This window comes from Parasteatoda tepidariorum, chromosome 1, assembly GCF_043381705.1.
Source record: "Parasteatoda tepidariorum isolate YZ-2023 chromosome 1, CAS_Ptep_4.0, whole genome shotgun sequence".
Taxonomy (NCBI): Eukaryota; Metazoa; Arthropoda; class Arachnida; order Araneae; family Theridiidae; genus Parasteatoda; species Parasteatoda tepidariorum.
The window spans coordinates 108,219,634-108,238,422 of NC_092204.1; the positions used below are offsets into that span (position 1 = coordinate 108,219,634).

Below are 18,789 nucleotides of genomic sequence, written 5' to 3' on the forward strand. Positions count from 1 at the left end.
AGCAGGGCGCCTAGACAGGTGAAACAAGTCCATTACCTCGTGGAGGTCACATAATGTACAAAAGGGATCATGAACCACGTTGATGCGACATAGATGTTTTTTCAGGCAATCGTGGGCAGTTATCAGACGAAACATGGCGACAGATTTCATACTAGGCCACTGAGGGACATTCAGAATCTGTTTAAGCCATGGTTTGTTGGAATTACGATTTTTGAGTTGATCGTGAAAAGAGCCCCTGAAGATGTTCTTTATGAGACTTTTGATATTATGGAAAGGGAGTCTGGAATTAGATCTCTGTAGAACAGAGGCCTCCTTTTTGCCAGGAGACCGGCCGCCTCGTTTCCCTGGGTTCCACAGAGGGCCGGAATCCACTGGAGAGTCACTATCTTGTTATTATTACTGGCGAACCATTTGAGAAGATTTGAACAATTATCGATGGTTAAAGTTCGAGATTGGCTGGAGGCATTAATTGCCCGAAGTGCAGCCTTTGAGGCAGATAATATTACAACTTTTGAGAAGGAGTGTAAATGCGGCTGAAGTTGTGACAGGGCCTGGTAAATGGCCGCAATCTCGCCACCGAAAGTTGATCTATAAATGCTGATGGGAGTATACAGGCAGAAAAGTTCACAGTAAACACCAGCGTTAACACAATTACTCATTTTAAAACCGTCAGTATATATTCTCAACCATTCTTCCTCGGTGTAGAAGGATTCCAATGTTTCGAAAGTGAGAGCTCTTAAAACTATATCACTAATCTCCGCCTTTGAGACATCCTTGATCAGATCAAGGCGGATAGAAAATCCACTGTCAACAATGGGGTTTATGGGAGGTAAGAAATGTTCACTCTCAAAATTCAAATCTAACTTAGGTATAATATCAGTAACTCACTGCAGAAATCTCTTTTGTGTTTTTAAGTTTCTCTCACGGCTTTTTAAGTTATTGAGGCATTGAAAAAAAGCCTTTGAAACGGAACTCTCATTTTGGCCGATGCAAATTTTACTTGAGAAAAGAGGACTCCACTTCTGAAAACTTCAAACACGCTCTCTCAAATTGTGCTAACAATTTTGCAATGCAAAATCTTCCAAAAATTTTGCTACTGGAATAAAAAATTTTACTATGTGGAAGTGCTTCCCTATTTTAATCCAAGCCATGCAGATGTGATGCCGTTAGTGATTGTGTAAATCTGTGTGACTTAGCGTTGAATTGGTGAATATTTTCCATTGACTGCGACTTCATTGAAATTAATTATGCTGTAATTTAGAAGCCTTAAATGATATTGCAATTTGCAATTTTTTATTTTAATGACCGGAGTTGAACAGCCAACAAAATTCTGGGCTTACGACAACCAATGCTTAACTCCGTAGCCTTGTAATTTTGAACGCTATCCAGAAGACAAAGGAACTCCTGGTTTAAAATATTGGAAGAAGTTTGCTTTCGTGGAGGACTTTTTGATGAAACTAACTCTTATTTGCGTCATATAGAGAGAAGGACCACAAAGACCTCCCATTGTTAGCCTGACTACAAGGGGACTCTAACCCATGATTAACATTGAGGAAATTTTACTTCAGCATGGTGGGCGATGCGAGCAGGGTGCGGAATTCGTATCGACAAGTCATCACTGGGATTTGAATCCGAATCACCTCTTTGGGAAGCGAGTGCTCTATCCCTTGGGCCACCATGACTCTGTAATTCTTTTTTTTAAATTTTATTTAATAACCGTCGTTGAACAGCCAACCCAATTTTGGGTATGCGGCCACTAATGTTCAACTTTGTAGCCTTGCAATTATGAATCAATCAAGAAACAACGGAAACCCCTGGATCAGTACCCCCAGAGGTATGATTTATTATGGGAACATGGAGGACCTTGTAAATCGACAGAATTAACTCGTCTCAGTCACCATTTACTACACGGGATGTCTTCTGCAGGGGAGTATCGAACACACAATCTCTTTGACATGGCCCCTGTACCCTCCCAACCAGGCTATCCCGCCCTGTAATTCTTTATTGATTTAAGCATGATTAGAAATTAGAAAACCTCAAATACGAGTATATTTACATATTTTTTTTTACTATGAAAAAATCACAAGCCTTTTTGTTAATTAAAAATGATAATCTCTAATAAGGAATAAAATCCATAATTACGTCTGATGGAAATTAACTATAATTGGTGTGGGATTTATTTAATTAATATTAATGCCAAATATTTTTCAAAGCGCATAATTAAGTACATTATTTTGCAAATTGTAGTAAAGTTATGTACATTTAATTAAAAAGGACAATTACCAAAAAAAAAAAAAAAAAAAAAAAAAAAAAAAAAAAAAAAAAAAANAAAAGCTGTTGAAATATCTGTAAAAGAAAGCTCCTTTGAAAAAATTGTTCTACAGTTACCTATAACAAATGATCCGAACTTCTTTTAAAACTAAGTTTATAACTATACAAAAAATAATGATCAAATAAGGCACTAATGCATTTTTTAAAAAAATATATAAATGGAATTAAGTTCTTTCGCTTAACGAACGCTAAAAAATTCTTTAAGACAATGATGGCTATTAAATGTAAATAAAGACACTGTCATTAGGGATGTAAAAAGAATATACGTAATTTATTTTTGAGATTCTATAATCTTATAATCAAGAATGTTATGACATAGAATTATTTTATAAATTACTATTTTTTTTAAATCTATATTTTTTATTCTTATATTCTTTTAATACTTTATTTGACTTATTATCTAATTCTAATACTAATTTTTACATCATTACAAAATATAATTTTTTATCAAGCATGCTTAGAATCAATCGTGACGTTCTCTAAAATTAAAACTATATTTCTCGTTAATCCCTCTATTATAGCGAAGTAAACCAAATGTTATGGAATATATATATTCATAAAAGTCATTTGATTATTTTCAGAATTTAATTACAAATGGTTTTCAACGCATTTGTAATATACTTACGATATTCACGAATATTTGAAAAATATTTATGGCTGATTTAAATCTACAATGGAACTTCGATTGTTAATTATATCATTCTCTTATTTTTTCGAGCATTTATTTGCTTTTCTTTTCTCAAATTCAATAATATGTGTTCACAAATCCATGTAAACTTGAAATGTGACTATAAAAATGAAAAATACTCTTTGCACTGAATGACTTATTAGATTTGAAAATTTTATTGGAGTGGCAAGCAAATTAACGTTAGTTCATTTGGCTAATTGGTTTAGTTCTGCAAAAAAAATCTGATTGTTGCAGACTTTGTTTCATCAATTTTTATTTTATTTTTTACTAGTGTAGTTTGGAATGATCATCATGTTTTCCCATTTCATTAACAAAGCTTGTTATGCTATCAGTGTGTAGAATTACAAAAGTTATTTCTTAAGGTCCGCATAAGCTTCAACCAGAGGCGTCAAACAGCGTCTTCCCTTTAATTACCGTTGCTTGCATTGCATTTCACTTGTTATTTCGGAACACGCAGCGAGTGCTTATTCATGACTATCACAATGGAGTCTCTCAGAGATGTGGTGACTCAGGGGATAGAGCAATCGCCTTCCAAAGAAGTTATCCAGGTCCGAATCCCAGCAGTGTTTGGTCTATATGAATTCCGCACCCTGCTTGCACCGACCGCAGTGCTGATGTAAAATATACACAGTGACAGAAGGATCATGGATTACAGTCCCCTTGCTGTCGGGAGGTTTTCGTAGTTTTTCTTCTCCATGTTACACAATGCGGGTTAGTTCCATCAGAAAGTCCGCCACGCAGAATACGTAACAAAGAAATACGTAACAAAGCCAATGCTTAACTGGGGCTGCTCAATTAAGACTTGAATTGCGCCCTGTTAAAAGAAAAATATATATAAAAACTTAGAATTATTTAATCATTTTCTTAATTAAAAAATTAACATTACAATAATTAAAAGGAAAATCATTATTACTCAAATTATAACAAAAATTATTCACATCTTCCCGAAAACTTTCAACATTATTGCAAATATTTTTGATCCTAACCAAATTTTTACCTATTAATTTGCTACGTATTTCTTTCTCTTGACTTCTTTTGTTTTATTTTCTACCTTCGAATTGTAATGGAGGGCGTTGTTTACTTTAGTTTTTAGTGTTTCCTTTTCATTCGGCTTGCTAGCGAAATCGATGTTTGACATGGTTAAGTGAGTTTTTATTTTATTTTCTGATGTTTTTGTTTGAGTTTCTTTTCTAAATTAGTTATTTGTATTTCATGTTTTTTCCTGGACATCTATACAAAACCATCGGGGTACTGAGGGAGCTAATTTAAGCATTTGCTTCTTCCTCAATTAGAAATGGTTTTGTTTTATGGCTACCGGGGCCGGAACCCCCTGAAGACGTCGGCTTCGGTGGTCATATTTTTATTTTTATTTCCTTCGTTTCCTTTATTGCTAATTTTTTTGAAATTTCTGCTGCTTTTTACCGCGTTTCTTTTTCAAAGAAGTTTTATCTATTTAGAATTAAAAATATTTTTGTTTTCTTTTAGTTACCTATATAATCTTATTATTTCGATGTTCCGGAGTTCGTCCGCTTCTGATACGGTTAACAGAAGTTACCCGCTGATTCAAAATGGAGGAAAAGGGGTAAAATTACCAATGTAAGGAGACGGCTTGAAAATTGCTCATATCAACTTAGTCTTCTATTTTGTTTAGATTAAAAGTAGTTTGAAATTTCAATGGAAATAAATCTTAGTTGCACCATTTACTCACAACATGCGCAGTTGTAACTTATATTTGCATCATTTGCGTATCTCTAGTTGAAATTTAAACATGTTATCATTTCAGAAAGATGCAAAACTTTGGATTTGCGCTTAATTCCTTTGTGGTGAGAAAGCAGCAATGAAATGTGCTCTCACAGTGGTCATAGCAGAGTAGTAATTTGCTACGATGATATTTGAGCTAGATAAAAGATTGAATATTCATAGTAATAACTTCCAAAACAAATATGCAGATAGCAACTATACAAAATTTCATGTACAGTGCTCAAAATAAAAAAAAATCTCTCTGAAAAAAACTCTGAATAACTTTTGATATAATGATTTTCACGTTCTAGGACTCATTCTTAATGGTTCGAGGGGGTGACTAGAAATATGTTAACTAATAAGTGCAAACGATATTTCAAATTACGAAATCAGACATAGAAACATACTTTCTCTGGATAAACATATCTTTTTTTCAACGGATTGGGATTTCTGACCCCCAAGATTTGGGGCGTAGCCGCAATCCGGGAAGTTTGAACCCTTAAATGTTAATTTTTTTCCGCGTATTTCGCTATATCTCGAGTCCTTTTTAAGCGAATTAAAAAAAAATTGCACACAACTATAAAATTTGCTTATCCAAAGATAATTTTATGTAAAAAAAACTTTTATTGATTATTTATTATTTTTTATTATTTCATTTAATAATGGTCTAAAAAATAATGAAATGTAAGGTTTACAAATTTTTGTATCATTTAAAAGATTATAATTTTAGATTTTAAAATACAAAATTTTAGCAAAATTGGTTGAATAGTTCCTGAGAAATTGAATTTCAAAAAAGCCAGGTGTTTAAAATTCATTTTCTCAGAAGCTACTTTGCTAAAAATTTGTTTTTTGCCATGTAAATTTCATTCTTTAAGATGATGTAAAAATTTGCATACCTAACAATTCAAAGTTTTTTCGACTATCATTAAGTAGAATAATAAGAGATGATAAATACTTATTAAAGTTATTTTTTTACTTGTAATTATGTTCGGATAAACGCAATTTTTAACTGTGTGTAAAAAAATTTCAATTCGTTTCGAAATTTCTCGAGATCAAGCAAAAAGTAAAGGAAGCAAAAAGTAAAATTAACATTAATGGGTCCAAATTTTAAACCGTTCTCCTAGCCAAACTATTGGGGCCATATTTATTTGGTTGCAGTACCCCCCTATATTTTTCAAGGCTCAAAAATTTAAATCCGTCGAGATAAAAGTACGTTTATTCTGAGAAAGTACGTTTTTGTGCCTGATTTCGAAACTTAAAATACCGTCTGCACTAAATAATTAGCATATTTGAAATCACCCCCCGAACCATTTAGATTGAGTCCTAGAACGTGAATATCCGCTCATTAGATAAAAAGTTATTCATGGTGGTTTGTTTCTCATTTTGCGAGCTGCACATCGGATTAACAGAGATTTTAAATTTTCCCATATAAAAATGGAGGTATTTTGGGGAATACACGTTATATAAGAATAAACCAACTAATCTTGCTATAACTGGATAGTGGTATATGTTTTTTTTAGTTAATTAATTTTTGTAACTGTGATCAAAAAATAAAATTCAAATGTTTCTGCTAGATAAAAATTCATTCTCTTTTTTTAATCTAAAAGTTTTCTGCTTTAGTTAAGTTTAGTTAAGTTATAAGTTTTCTGCTTAAAAAAAATCGATACATTAAACACTAGTTTATTCGTACGGAAATTAGTCAAAACATAATAAATAGGATCATAAGATGAATAAATTTTATGCCTTGAGGGTGTATTCATTAATATGAATTTCTATTAAGAACTAAACAATAAAGTAAGGAAACAATATACTTTTAATCACTTACAACACTGTTTACATTTAAAATGTATTACAATATATTGTTTTCGCATTAAACACTTTGTTTCTCAGAAAACTAGTAACACATCATAGTTTTTTTCTTCCCTTTTTTGTTATGCAAAACAAAATTAAAACGTTTATATAAAAAGTATTTTTATGTATTGTTTGCAATGATATATGATGCACACGATGTATACTGATTAATTTTTTTTCCCTTTTGTTTAGGAAAAATGGTAAACATATAACGAAAGTGAGAAGTTATGTTATGGATGGGTGGCCTAATGTAAACAATAACAAGCGTCCTTATACCGGAAGAAATTTAGAAAATTTCCGGTGTATCCCTCCGCTTATGTTATGACTACGAGGCGATGTGTGAACAAGCCTAATATTCTATGCAGTTTTGTTACTGTAATTTGGGTTCAAATCTAAACATAATTGTACCATTCATAAGAGCTTTCAGAAATGTATTGATTCTCAGAGGTCGTAAGGCCAAAAAAAATTTTGGAAAGTTAATATCTCATTGTGAATAATTCTTAAGGTTTGCCATGTTTTGTATTTTATCCCTTATTTGGCTACATTTAATAAAATGTCGCCAAAATATCCTTAAAAATATCTTTTTAAGTTAGCCTAATTAGAAAATATTCTAATGATTATAATATTAATATGATAATGCTGAAGTTTAAAGGCCGAAAGAAAGAACTCGGTACATGTGAAATACAGCAAAAGATATGATGTAATAATATGATGGCGCGTTTTTTCAATCTGCGGCGTAAAATTATATCGGAAGCAGTAACCCGGAAGACTGGAAAGAGCAATTTAACCACTAGCGCCACCACTCTTAGCTTTGCACGATCAGCCATCCATAACAAGAGTTAAAAAAATATCTTAACAATAACAAAGATTAAAATTAAAAGACAGATAACAATAGGGTAAATAATGTGGAAAAATACAATCAATAAATTCAGCCGGCGAAGTTCTTTTTCGAAACAAAATTATTTTACTCTTTAGAAATTCTTATTGTCCACAATCATAATGCTGAGAGTTGTATTTATGGAAATAGCGAAACTTTGGCAGATGATTTTTTTTCACAACCACCGTAAAAATCTCCTTTGTTTTTATGTTGCACAATTACATTCTCATAAACTTTAACATATTATTGTTTATTTAATTGTTTTTTTTAAAAAGTAGACGCATTTGTAGTGAATTTGTGCACTGTCCCCAAACAGTGAGGGAGCGTCTCATTGTTGCTGTCTCGTCCTTGAAAAATATACATTATAACTGACTATCTTTTGGAAGTATTTCTGAGTCATCTCTGTTGATTCTATCCTTCTGTAGTTTCATTAAAACGCCTCTCTCTCCCATCTAAACTATTGAACCATTCTCTGCCGATCTCACGCCAGCGTGAAATTTGTCGATAGAATAGGGAAGACAATCATGCGCCTGCGCGTGGGATGGAGAATCGTCTCAGTAGCCAGCCACGTGTTTTTGCGGGAAAAGTTGCTCCTCATTACTTTTTTCCCCATTTCTTATAACGTGCTTGGTTTATCTGATGGTAATGGCATTGAATAAATTTTGAAGTAAGTTGTAACGGTAGATGGTTCCTAATTTATAGTATATTTAGTTATTGAAAAAAATCTTACATTATGAATTATAGCGATGATTGTTCTGAGAAAATCTTAAACAACTCACAATAATTCACTTAGATTTATTACTTGTTAGTGATATAGTATCATAAGAAAATAATGCATGTTGTCATTTATTTCGATTCTGTTATTTTCCACTTTATATGCTAACGCGTAATCATTATGGAGAAAGTTTTACCTGTAGTGCCTACCACGGGCTGGCGGGTCGTCCAAATTTTCTGTCAGAAAAGATTGGTTAGTAATCAGTTTGTGATATAATATTTTTTACTCTTTTTTTTAATCATATTTGATGAAACAAGTAAATGGCATTTGGGGAAAATCAGGCAAGAAAATAACTATGAACACTTCTTCACGTGCATCAGCAACAAATGTGTTGTTAATCATCAATGAAATTAAAATATAGCACTAAAGTACCATGTGACATACGTAAATAAACGGAGAAATGATGAAAAATGAAACTGTTTGTTTGTTTATGGTTCGTTTTTAAAATTTCATTTCTGCCTAGTTCATAGTTCAATTTGTTACAGCTTGTCGTCGTCAACACAGGAAGAAAAATTTCATCATTTGGGACCATGAAAATCTTTTTGTGTACTACTACATTAATTTTTCAGTCCTAAAGCATTAATATTAAATTTGATTACAAAGCCGGAAAAACAAATATTTGACATGTATAGTGATTTTACTGTTAAAAACTTCTTTGCGAACATTATATTTCTAAAAACAACTTATGTGTCATTTGTATTTGACTATTTAAAAATGAATTACTTTAAAAAATTCTAAAATAAGAGATAATTTTTAAAATACATCATCAGGGAAGCGTTATAATGAAACTTTAATTTTTTTCTTCTTTTTTTTACAAAAATACAAGATAAAAGTACATTTCGCAGCAAAAAAAAAAATTGATTTTTAGTAACACAAAAAAGCTATTCAAATAACATGATTTTACATGATTTTTTTTTCAAAAAAATATTGTTCCGTAATTATTTTGTCTAAAACTTAAATTCCAGACATAATTAAGAGCACTTTGTTTTCAAATAACAAGTTCATGACGCATTATAATTAAAACAAACCTCAGCATATTTTCGTTTTAAATTTGTCTATATTTACTATATATCAGGTACTGCAGATTTTCAGTAACTTTTTTTTATTCTATATGCATTATTTTTCATTGCTTTTTACCTATTTACTGTCACATGAATGATAAATATTTCAAAACATAAATATAATTGATATTTTTGAATCATTATGAAAAGCTAATTCGAAAAAAAAGAAATCGTATAAGTTGAGCGATATGATTCATGTAGAGTCTAGTTTAATTACGAAAGCCGGAATTCAATTCTCCAAAATTAAAATAAATAGATTAAATCTTTGATACAAGTATAATTAAAGAAGATCAACTCAGTTAAGTAACTCAGATACATTGCATCCTTTCCAAGTTAAAAATAATAATTTTACCTTCCAATTAATAACAGTTTTAAAACATACAGTCACTTTCCGTTACTTGCAGTGTTAATTTAATGTAAACAAAAAGTATAATTTATTTTCAAATTTCCAACAGGACATTTATTTTTATGAAAGATTCTCTCCGAATATAAACTCTTTCCATCCGAAATTGTGTTCATTTTTTTTTCAGAACGCTTTTCCGAAGTCGCTTTCTTTTCTAATTACTATCAGAAAAAAAATAAACCTAGTCACTTCAGAAATTCCTTCTGAAATATTATTTCAATTAAAAAGGGATTTAGGAATTTTTATTTTGTACACAATGCGTTAGAATATATAATGCCATGAAATGCTATGTCATTCTTAAAGTTTCAAGCCGAATTTAATTAATGTAACGTTACTTCCCTTCCATAATATGATTTATTAATTTTAATTATGTTCCTAAAATAAATATTTTATTACAATTCTGCGTTGATTGTTTACCTGTTTCTTTAAACAAACTTTTTGTTTTAACATAAAATAATTTGTAATGCATTTTAATTTTATGACTTTAGCATTTTGTTCGATGAATTTATTTTTTTCTCTCCCTAATTTTTAAGAGCATTAAACAATGGCGAGTATTCTTATTAAATTCAAATAATTTAAATTATATTCAAATATTTGCACTTATAAAGTGGAGATATATTTAATACAGTGTAATAATTCATAAGGGAAGATTTCAAATTTGTCAAAAAACTATATTTAATATAAATTTTATTTCATAAAGTGTATTTTTAATAATAATAAATTGAAGGACTACCTATATTCCGATTTATATCGAGAATAACAAATTTATTTAGTTTTTTCGCTATTTTGTTTTTAAGAAAAAGGCTATCTTTGCCTACATTAGTCCCACTGTTCGATACCATTGTGGAAAAGCTTTGCTTCTAGTTTAAACAAATTTTATAACTTGTTAAAGAGTCTTTTATTACAATTCAGAGAGTTATAACTAAAGCTGAAATGAAAATTCTCAATAAATAAAATAAATAAATCTCAAAAATTTCAATGTAAGCCTTATTGAAGAACAAATATTTATTTATTTTAATTCAAATACGTATTTGTAATACAGCAATAGATCATTTCATTTGAACTAAAAAAGACATTTTGGAAAGAAATCAATACATTTGAAAGTCATTATTCGATTTGATTAATATGAAAGTACAGAACTACTTTCAAATTGAATCAGTTTTAATAACCATTGTTTTGACTTGATGATGAAATGGTGCTAGTGGACGGAAGTGTATTTCCCTGGATCAATGAAAACAGAAAATAGAAAATGGTAACATTCGCTGATATTCTGTTTTAGTTTAATGTATGGCGAATATTGTTCTTTAATTCATTGATATGGAGTTTTATTATTTTAACAAACTTGGTGAAACAACTTCTTTAAACTTTCTTAAAACATTTTATAGAGTAAATTAACGTAAGGGTTTCGTACTTGATACTAAAACTACTAATTGTGAAGACTTATTATTCTACAAAATCATTCTAATTTAGAAAATAAAACGATACATCAAAAGCAATAGTAGTTTTTAAAAAAATTCGCCGATTTTAGAAAAATGTATAATTATTTAAAATTATTTTCGATTATTTCAACAAAAAAACAGCATTTCAACTTCAAAAATTTCAACTGTCGACAAGTCGACGGCGAGACATGCGTTTGACGCCAATACCTCTACAGAGCATTATTTTTCCGCCAAAGAGACTTAGAAGGTTTTTCTAATTTTAAATTTTTTCAAATTTTTATTTATTTAATTTTTGCACTCGGTCAGTTTATTTTTTTGAATATCTGACTAGATCGATTTTTGAACTTCATAAAATTAGTCAATATCCTACAAGTTTCGACAACATTTTACTAAATTTCTGAACTTGGTGTTGTCCGGTTAGAGTTCTTTGCTTTTGTTGTCTTTTATCACATATTTAATAATTTAATATCTCACCTTAATTTCTCTTACTGTAACTATTTCTGTATCATATTCATTGTGAAAAGCCCCGAAAGCTCTCTATAATTTAATAACTCTTATTAACATCTGTAGAAATTTCCCAATGTATGTAGATGTATGATTAACTTCTATAAAGCTGTGAAGAACTGTTGCTATAGCTTATAGAAAAATTTAATCAAAGGCTATAGCACACCGCAATTTTATGGGAAAAATTTTCTATATAAAGAAACACCGTAGGATATTCCAATGTTGATTTACCTATGGTAAACTTTTATCGTATACTTTTCCCGTATACGTATTGCAAAAACTTACCTTACGCGTATGGTAAAAACTTGCTATACGCAAATAGTAAACACTTGCCATATGCTCATAAAAAATTTTACTATAGGCAAAACCGCATAAGAATATCCTGTGGTAATTTTTATTGCAAACCTATGGCAAATTTTTCTAAGCGTTGTATTGGCTTTTTTTAGACCAAACCGTCCTTTTTAATAAGCACAGAAACATGTTTATGAATGTGTAACAATAAAAAAAACTAATAAAAAATAAATCCCAAATAAGCGGCTGACATTTATTTATTTATTTTTTGAATTTCAGAAATTCCTGTCCCAGTCCAGGCAGTAGCAGGTGGACGATTGTCTCTTCCATGTGATATTACATCTCCCATAATGGATGATGAAGTTTACTTAGTGCTTTGGTACAAAGACGATGTTGCCACACCAATTTACAGTTTAGATGCCAGGAGAGGGCATCTGGGTCAAGCAAGACATGCGACCAACGAAGCACTTTCGTCCAGAGCTTTCTTCAGTTCAGTGCCTCAACCAGCTGTATTAGAAATAGATAGGGTGTNTGGATCGATTTTTGAACTTCTTAAAGTTAGTCAATATCCTACTAGTTTCGACAACATTTTACTAAATTTCTGGACTTGGTATTGTCCGGTAAGAGTTCTTTGCTTTTGTTGTCTTTTGTCATATATTTAATAATTTAATATCTCACCTTAATTTCTCTTACTGTAACTATTTCTGTATCATATTCATTGTGAAAAGCCCCGAAAGCTCTCTATAATTTAATAACTCTTATTAATATCAGTAGAAATTTCCCAATGTATGTAGTTATATGATTAACTTCTACAAAGCTGTGAAGAACTGTTGCTATAGCTTATAGAAAAATTAATCGAAGGCTATAACACACCGCAATTTCATGGGAAAAATTTTCCATATAAAGAAACACCATAGGATATTCCAATGTTGATTTACCTATGGTAAACTTTTATCGTATACTTTTCCCGTATACGTATTGCAAAAACTTACCTTACGCGTATGGTAAAAACTTGCTATACGCAAATAGTAAACACTTGCCATATGCTCATAAAAAATTTTACTATAGGCAAAACCGCATAAGAATATCCTGTGGTAATTTTTATTGCAAACCTATGGCAAATTTTTCTAAGCGTTGTATTGGCTTTTTTTAGACCAAACCGTCCTTTTTAATAAGCACAGAAACATGTTTATGAATGTGTAACAATAAAAAAAACTAATAAAAAATAAATCACAAATAAGCGGCTGACTTTAATTTTTTTATTTTTTGAATTCCAGAAATTCCTGTCCCAGTCCAGGCAGTAGCAGGTGGACGATTGTCTCTTCCATGTGATATTACATCTCCCATAATGGATGATGAAGTTTACTTAGTGCTTTGGTACAAAGACGATGTTGCCACACCAATTTACAGTTTAGATGCCAGGAGAGGGCATCTGGGTCAAGCAAGACATGCGACCAACGAAGCACTTTCGTCCAGAGCTTTCTTCAGTTCAGTGCCTCAACCAGCTGTATTAGAAATAGATAGGGTGTCATTAGAGGATGAGGGCATTTATCGATGCAGAGTCGATTTTAGAAAAGCACGAACGCAACATTCAGCACTCATTGTTTCAGTAGCAGGTAATGAACAATATTAAATAATTACTTCGATATGTGGGTGCTAAATTCTTGAAAATATCGTTTTATATTTAAACCAATGCCAAATAAGATTGTTAAGTTCTGTTTAGCAGAACTTAGCTTTAAAAAGGCTGCAGTAGACTTTCTTTCATTACAATGATGGAACAGACAATATTAAATGTTTACCATACTAAGTGAAGGCTAACATCATTTAAAGATCTGACTTACAATAAAACCGAACCTAAATAAGCGTTCTTTTAAAAAGATTTGGCTGCATACATTACAATTGCAATAAATTTTTAGTTGTTATTATATCTTTATCATTACCTAATGACAATGTAATAACTAAATGAAATAATAAAATTACATGTTAAATAATAGAGATGTAATGCAAAATGAGGTAATAATTAGTAATATAAAACTAAGTATTTACTATAATTGGTGAATATTTATATTGGGGGAAACTTTGCTGACAACAAAGCAAAGGTAAACTAATCTAGCTAAGCTCTGTACAAAAAATGACTAACTTTTATCCGCAATCTAGAATTAGATGAATAATAGTGTTATTAACAATATTGGATCAGTATTCACGAATTTTGGCTCAATAAGGATTCAAAGAGCCGTTATTTTCCCGATATTAGCCCTAGATAGAATTGTCCTATTTACCGGATATTTTACCCCCACTTTACAACTAATATCCGCCCTATATAGAATTATCAGATTTACCCGATATTTTATTTTCATTAATCAGCCAATATAGGCCATATATTGGCCCCATAAAGGGCGAGATTACCCCTATATAGGACCAATATTAAAAAATTCTAGACAACCCTATATTGATTCCTCGGTGCATGTTCATATAGAACACATATTGAGAGAATTTTGAGCTCAACTGAGGCCAAGGTGAAATAATTATCAATCCAAAGCTAAATACCTTAGACAAATGTTCGCATAGCGTGAAAATTTTCGGGACGCGGTATATTTTCTAATTAATGTTTTTCTTCTTTTGTTATTAAGTATTATTTTATGCTTTTCGGAATATCGTTGAGTTGCTTTACAGTTTTATTGCTCGTTATCTCCTACTCTTCACTTAATCTCATTCGTCTGTTTGTGTACTGTAAGAATTTGTGTCAAATAAACAAAACAAATTGAATAAAATTTATTCTAATGATCAGATTTTCACATACTAAATCTTAATTACTAAAACTCAATCTTAATGGTCCGAGGAAGTGATCTCAGATAAATGCGCTAATTAAATAACGGAAAAGATATTTTAAGTTATGAAATCAATATTCAAAATGTACTTTTCTCTGAATAAACGTATCTTTTTTTCGGCAGATTTGGATTTCTGACCCCAAAAATATAAGGGGAGGGGTTATCTGCAATCGGAAGAAATATGATCATAAGAGCTGCCCAAAGTTTGAACCCTGCCTTAATATTAATTTGACATTTTGCTAGTATATTTTTTAAAATAATTGATGAATTGAAATCTGTCGAATAGCTCTTGAACAATAAAATTTTAAATTTAAGGTTTTTATTTAAAATTCGATTTCTCAGAAATTTCACAGAATTATATCTTTTCATTGCTTTGTTTTCCGGCATATTAATTTTTTTGTATTTTTTTTTCTTTCTTTTTTTTAAATTAATTTTTTCAATAATTTATTTTTCTACTTCTTTTCAATAATCTTTACTATTTTCCAAGTTTTCTCTATATTTTTAACTGATTTTATGAGTTCTATATACTTACACTACTTTCAAATTGAATCAGTTTTAATAACCATTGTTTTGACTTGATGATGAAATGGTGCTAGTGGACGGAAGTGTATTTCCCTGGATCAATGAAAACAGAAAATAGAAAATGGTAACATTCGCTGATATTCTGTTTTAGTTTAATGTATGGCGAATATTGTTCTTTAATTCATTGATATGGAGTTTTATTATTTTAACAAACTTGGTGAAACAACTTCTTTAAACTTTCTTAAAACATTTTATAGAGTAAATTAACGTAAGGGTTTCGTACTTGATACTAAAACTACTAATTGTGAAGACTTATTATTCTACAAAATCATTCTAATTTAGAAAATAAAACGATACATCAAAAGCAATAGTAGTTTTTAAAAAAATTCGCCGATTTTAGAAAAATGTATAATTATTTAAAATTATTTTCGATTATTTCAACAAAAAAACAGCATTTCAACTTCAAAAATTTCAACTGTCGACAAGTCGACGGCGAGACATGCGTTTGACGCCAATACCTCTACAGAGCATTATTTTTCCGCCAAAGAGACTTAGAAGGTTTTTCTAATTTTAAATTTTTTCAAATTTTTATTTATTTAATTTTTGCACTCGGTCAGTTTATTTTTTTGAATATCTGACTAGATCGATTTTTGAACTTCATAAAATTAGTCAATATCCTACAAGTTTCGACAACATTTTACTAAATTTCTGAACTTGGTGTTGTCCGGTTAGAGTTCTTTGCTTTTGTTGTCTTTTATCACATATTTAATAATTTAATATCTCACCTTAATTTCTCTTACTGTAACTATTTCTGTATCATATTCATTGTGAAAAGCCCCGAAAGCTCTCTATAATTTAATAACTCTTATTAACATCTGTAGAAATTTCCCAATGTATGTAGATGTATGATTAACTTCTATAAAGCTGTGAAGAACTGTTGCTATAGCTTATAGAAAAATTTAATCAAAGGCTATAGCACACCGCAATTTTATGGGAAAAATTTTCTATATAAAGAAACACCGTAGGATATTCCAATGTTGATTTACCTATGGTAAACTTTTATCGTATACTTTTCCCGGATGCGTATTGCAAAAACTTACCTTATGCGTATGGTGAAAACTTGCTATACGCATATAGTAAACACTTGCCATATGCTCATAAAAAAATTTTACCATAGGCAAAACCACATAAGAATATCCTATGATAATTTTTATTGCAAACCTATGGCAAATTTTTCTAAGCGTTGTATTGGCTTTTTTAGACCAAGCCGTCCTTTTTAATAAGCACAGAAACATGTTTATGAATGTGTAACAATAAAAAAAACTAATAAAAAATAAATCACAAATAAGCGGCTGACTTTAATTTTTTTATTTTTTGAATTCCAGAAATTCCTGTCCCAGTCCAGGCAGTAGCAGGTGGACGATTGTCTCTTCCATGTGATATTACATCTCCCATAATGGATGATGAAGTCTACTTAGTGCTTTGGTACAAAGACGATGTTGCCACACCAATTTACAGTTTAGATGCCAGGAGAGGGCATCTGGGTCAAGCAAGACATGCGACCAACGAAGCACTTTCGTCCAGAGCTTTCTTCAGTTCAGTGCCTCAACCAGCTGTATTAGAAATAGATAGGGTGTCATTAGAGGATGAGGGCATTTATCGATGCAGAGTCGATTTTAGAAAAGCACGAACTCAACATTCAGCACTCATTGTTTCAGTAGCAGGTAATGAACAATATTAAATAATTACTTCGATATGTGGGTGCTAAATTCTTGAAAATATCGTTTTATATTTAAACCAATGCCAAATAAGATTGTTAAGTTCTGTTTAGCAGAACTTAGCTTTAAAAAGGCTGCAGTAGACTTTCTTTCATTACAATGATGGAACAGACAATATTAAATGTTTACCATACTAAGTGAAGGCTAACATCATTTAAAGATCTGACTTACAATAAAACCGAACCTAAATAAGCGTTCTTTTAAAAAGATTTGGCTGCATACATTACAATTGCAATAAATTTTTAGTTGTTATTACATCTTTATCATTACCTAATGACAATGTAATAACTAAATGAAATAATAAAATTACATGTAAAATAATAAAGATGTAATGCAAAATTAGGTAATAATTTGTAATATAAAACTAAGTATTTACTATAATTGGTGAATATTTATATTTAGGGAAACTTTGTTGACAACAAAGCAAAGGTAAACTAATCGAGCTAAGTTCTGTACAGAAAATGACTAACTTTCATCTGTAATCTAGAATTAGATGAATAATAGTCCTATTAACCTCATTGGATCAGTATTCACGAATTTTGGCTCAATAAGGATTCAAAGAGCAGATATTTTCCCGAATATTTGCCCTAGATAGAATTGTCCGATTTACCGGATATTTTACCCCCACTTTACAACTAATATCCGCCCTATATGTAATTATCAGATTCACCCGATATTTTATTTTTATTAATCAGCAAATATAGGCCATATATTGGCCCCATAAATGGCGAGATTACCCCTATATAGGACCGATATTAAAAAATTCTAGACAACCCTATATTGATTCCTCGGTGCATGTTCATATAGAACACATATTGAGAGAATTTTGAGCTCAACTGAGGCCAAGGTGAAATAATTATCAATCCAAAGCTAAATACCTTAGACAAATGTTCGCATAGCGTGAAAATTTTCGGGACGCGGTATATTTTCTAATTAATGTTTTTCTTCTTTTGTTATTAAGTATTATTTTATGCTTTTCGGAATATCGTTGAGTTGCTTTACAGTTTTATTGCTCGTTATCTCCTACTCTTCACTTAATCTCATTCGTCTGTTTGTGTACTGTAAGAATTTGTGTCAAATAAACAAAACAAATTGAATAAAATTTATTCTAATGATCAGATTTTCACATACTAAATCTTAATTACTAAAACTCAATCTTAATGGTCCGAGGAAGTGATCTCAGATAAATGCGCTAATTAAATAACGGAAAAGATATTTTAAGTTATGAAATCAATATTCAAAATGTACTTTTCTCTGAATAAACGTATCTTTTTTTCGGCAGATTTGGATTTCTGACCCCAAAAATATAAGGGGAGGGGTTATCTGCAATCGGAAGAAATATGATCATAAGAGCTGCCCAAAGTTTGAACCCTGCCTTAATATTAATTTGACATTTTGCTAGTATATTTTTTAAAATAATTGATGAATTGAAATCTGTCGAATAGCTCTTGAACAATCAAATTTTAAATTTAAGGTTTTTATTTAAAATTCGATTTCTCAGAAATTTCGCAGAATTATATCTTTTCATTGCTTTGTTTTCCGGCATATTAATTTTTTTGTATTTTTTTTTCTTTCTTTTTTTTAAATTAATTTTTTCAATAATTTATTTTTCTACTTCTTTTCAATAATCTTTACTATTTTCCAAGTTTTCTCTATATTTTTAACTGATTTTATGAGTTCTATATACTTACAGCTTATGCG

General features: G+C 30.5%; 1 protein-coding gene across 2 annotated transcripts in view; it reads left to right on the top strand.

The window, feature by feature from the left end:
- Positions 1 to 18,789, top strand: part of LOC107449318 (neural cell adhesion molecule 2) — a 121,829-nt gene that overhangs the window by 38,078 nt on the left and 64,962 nt on the right. Inside the window, exon 2 of one of the 2 annotated variants that reach the window (XM_071185032.1) lies at positions 13,238 to 13,576. In XM_071185032.1, the coding sequence (XP_071041133.1) occupies positions 13,238 to 13,576 (339 nt within the window). Of the gene's footprint in view, positions 1 to 13,237; positions 13,577 to 16,695; positions 17,035 to 18,789 lie in introns of both variants that reach the window. The other variant, XM_071185035.1, reaches the window with a different exon arrangement.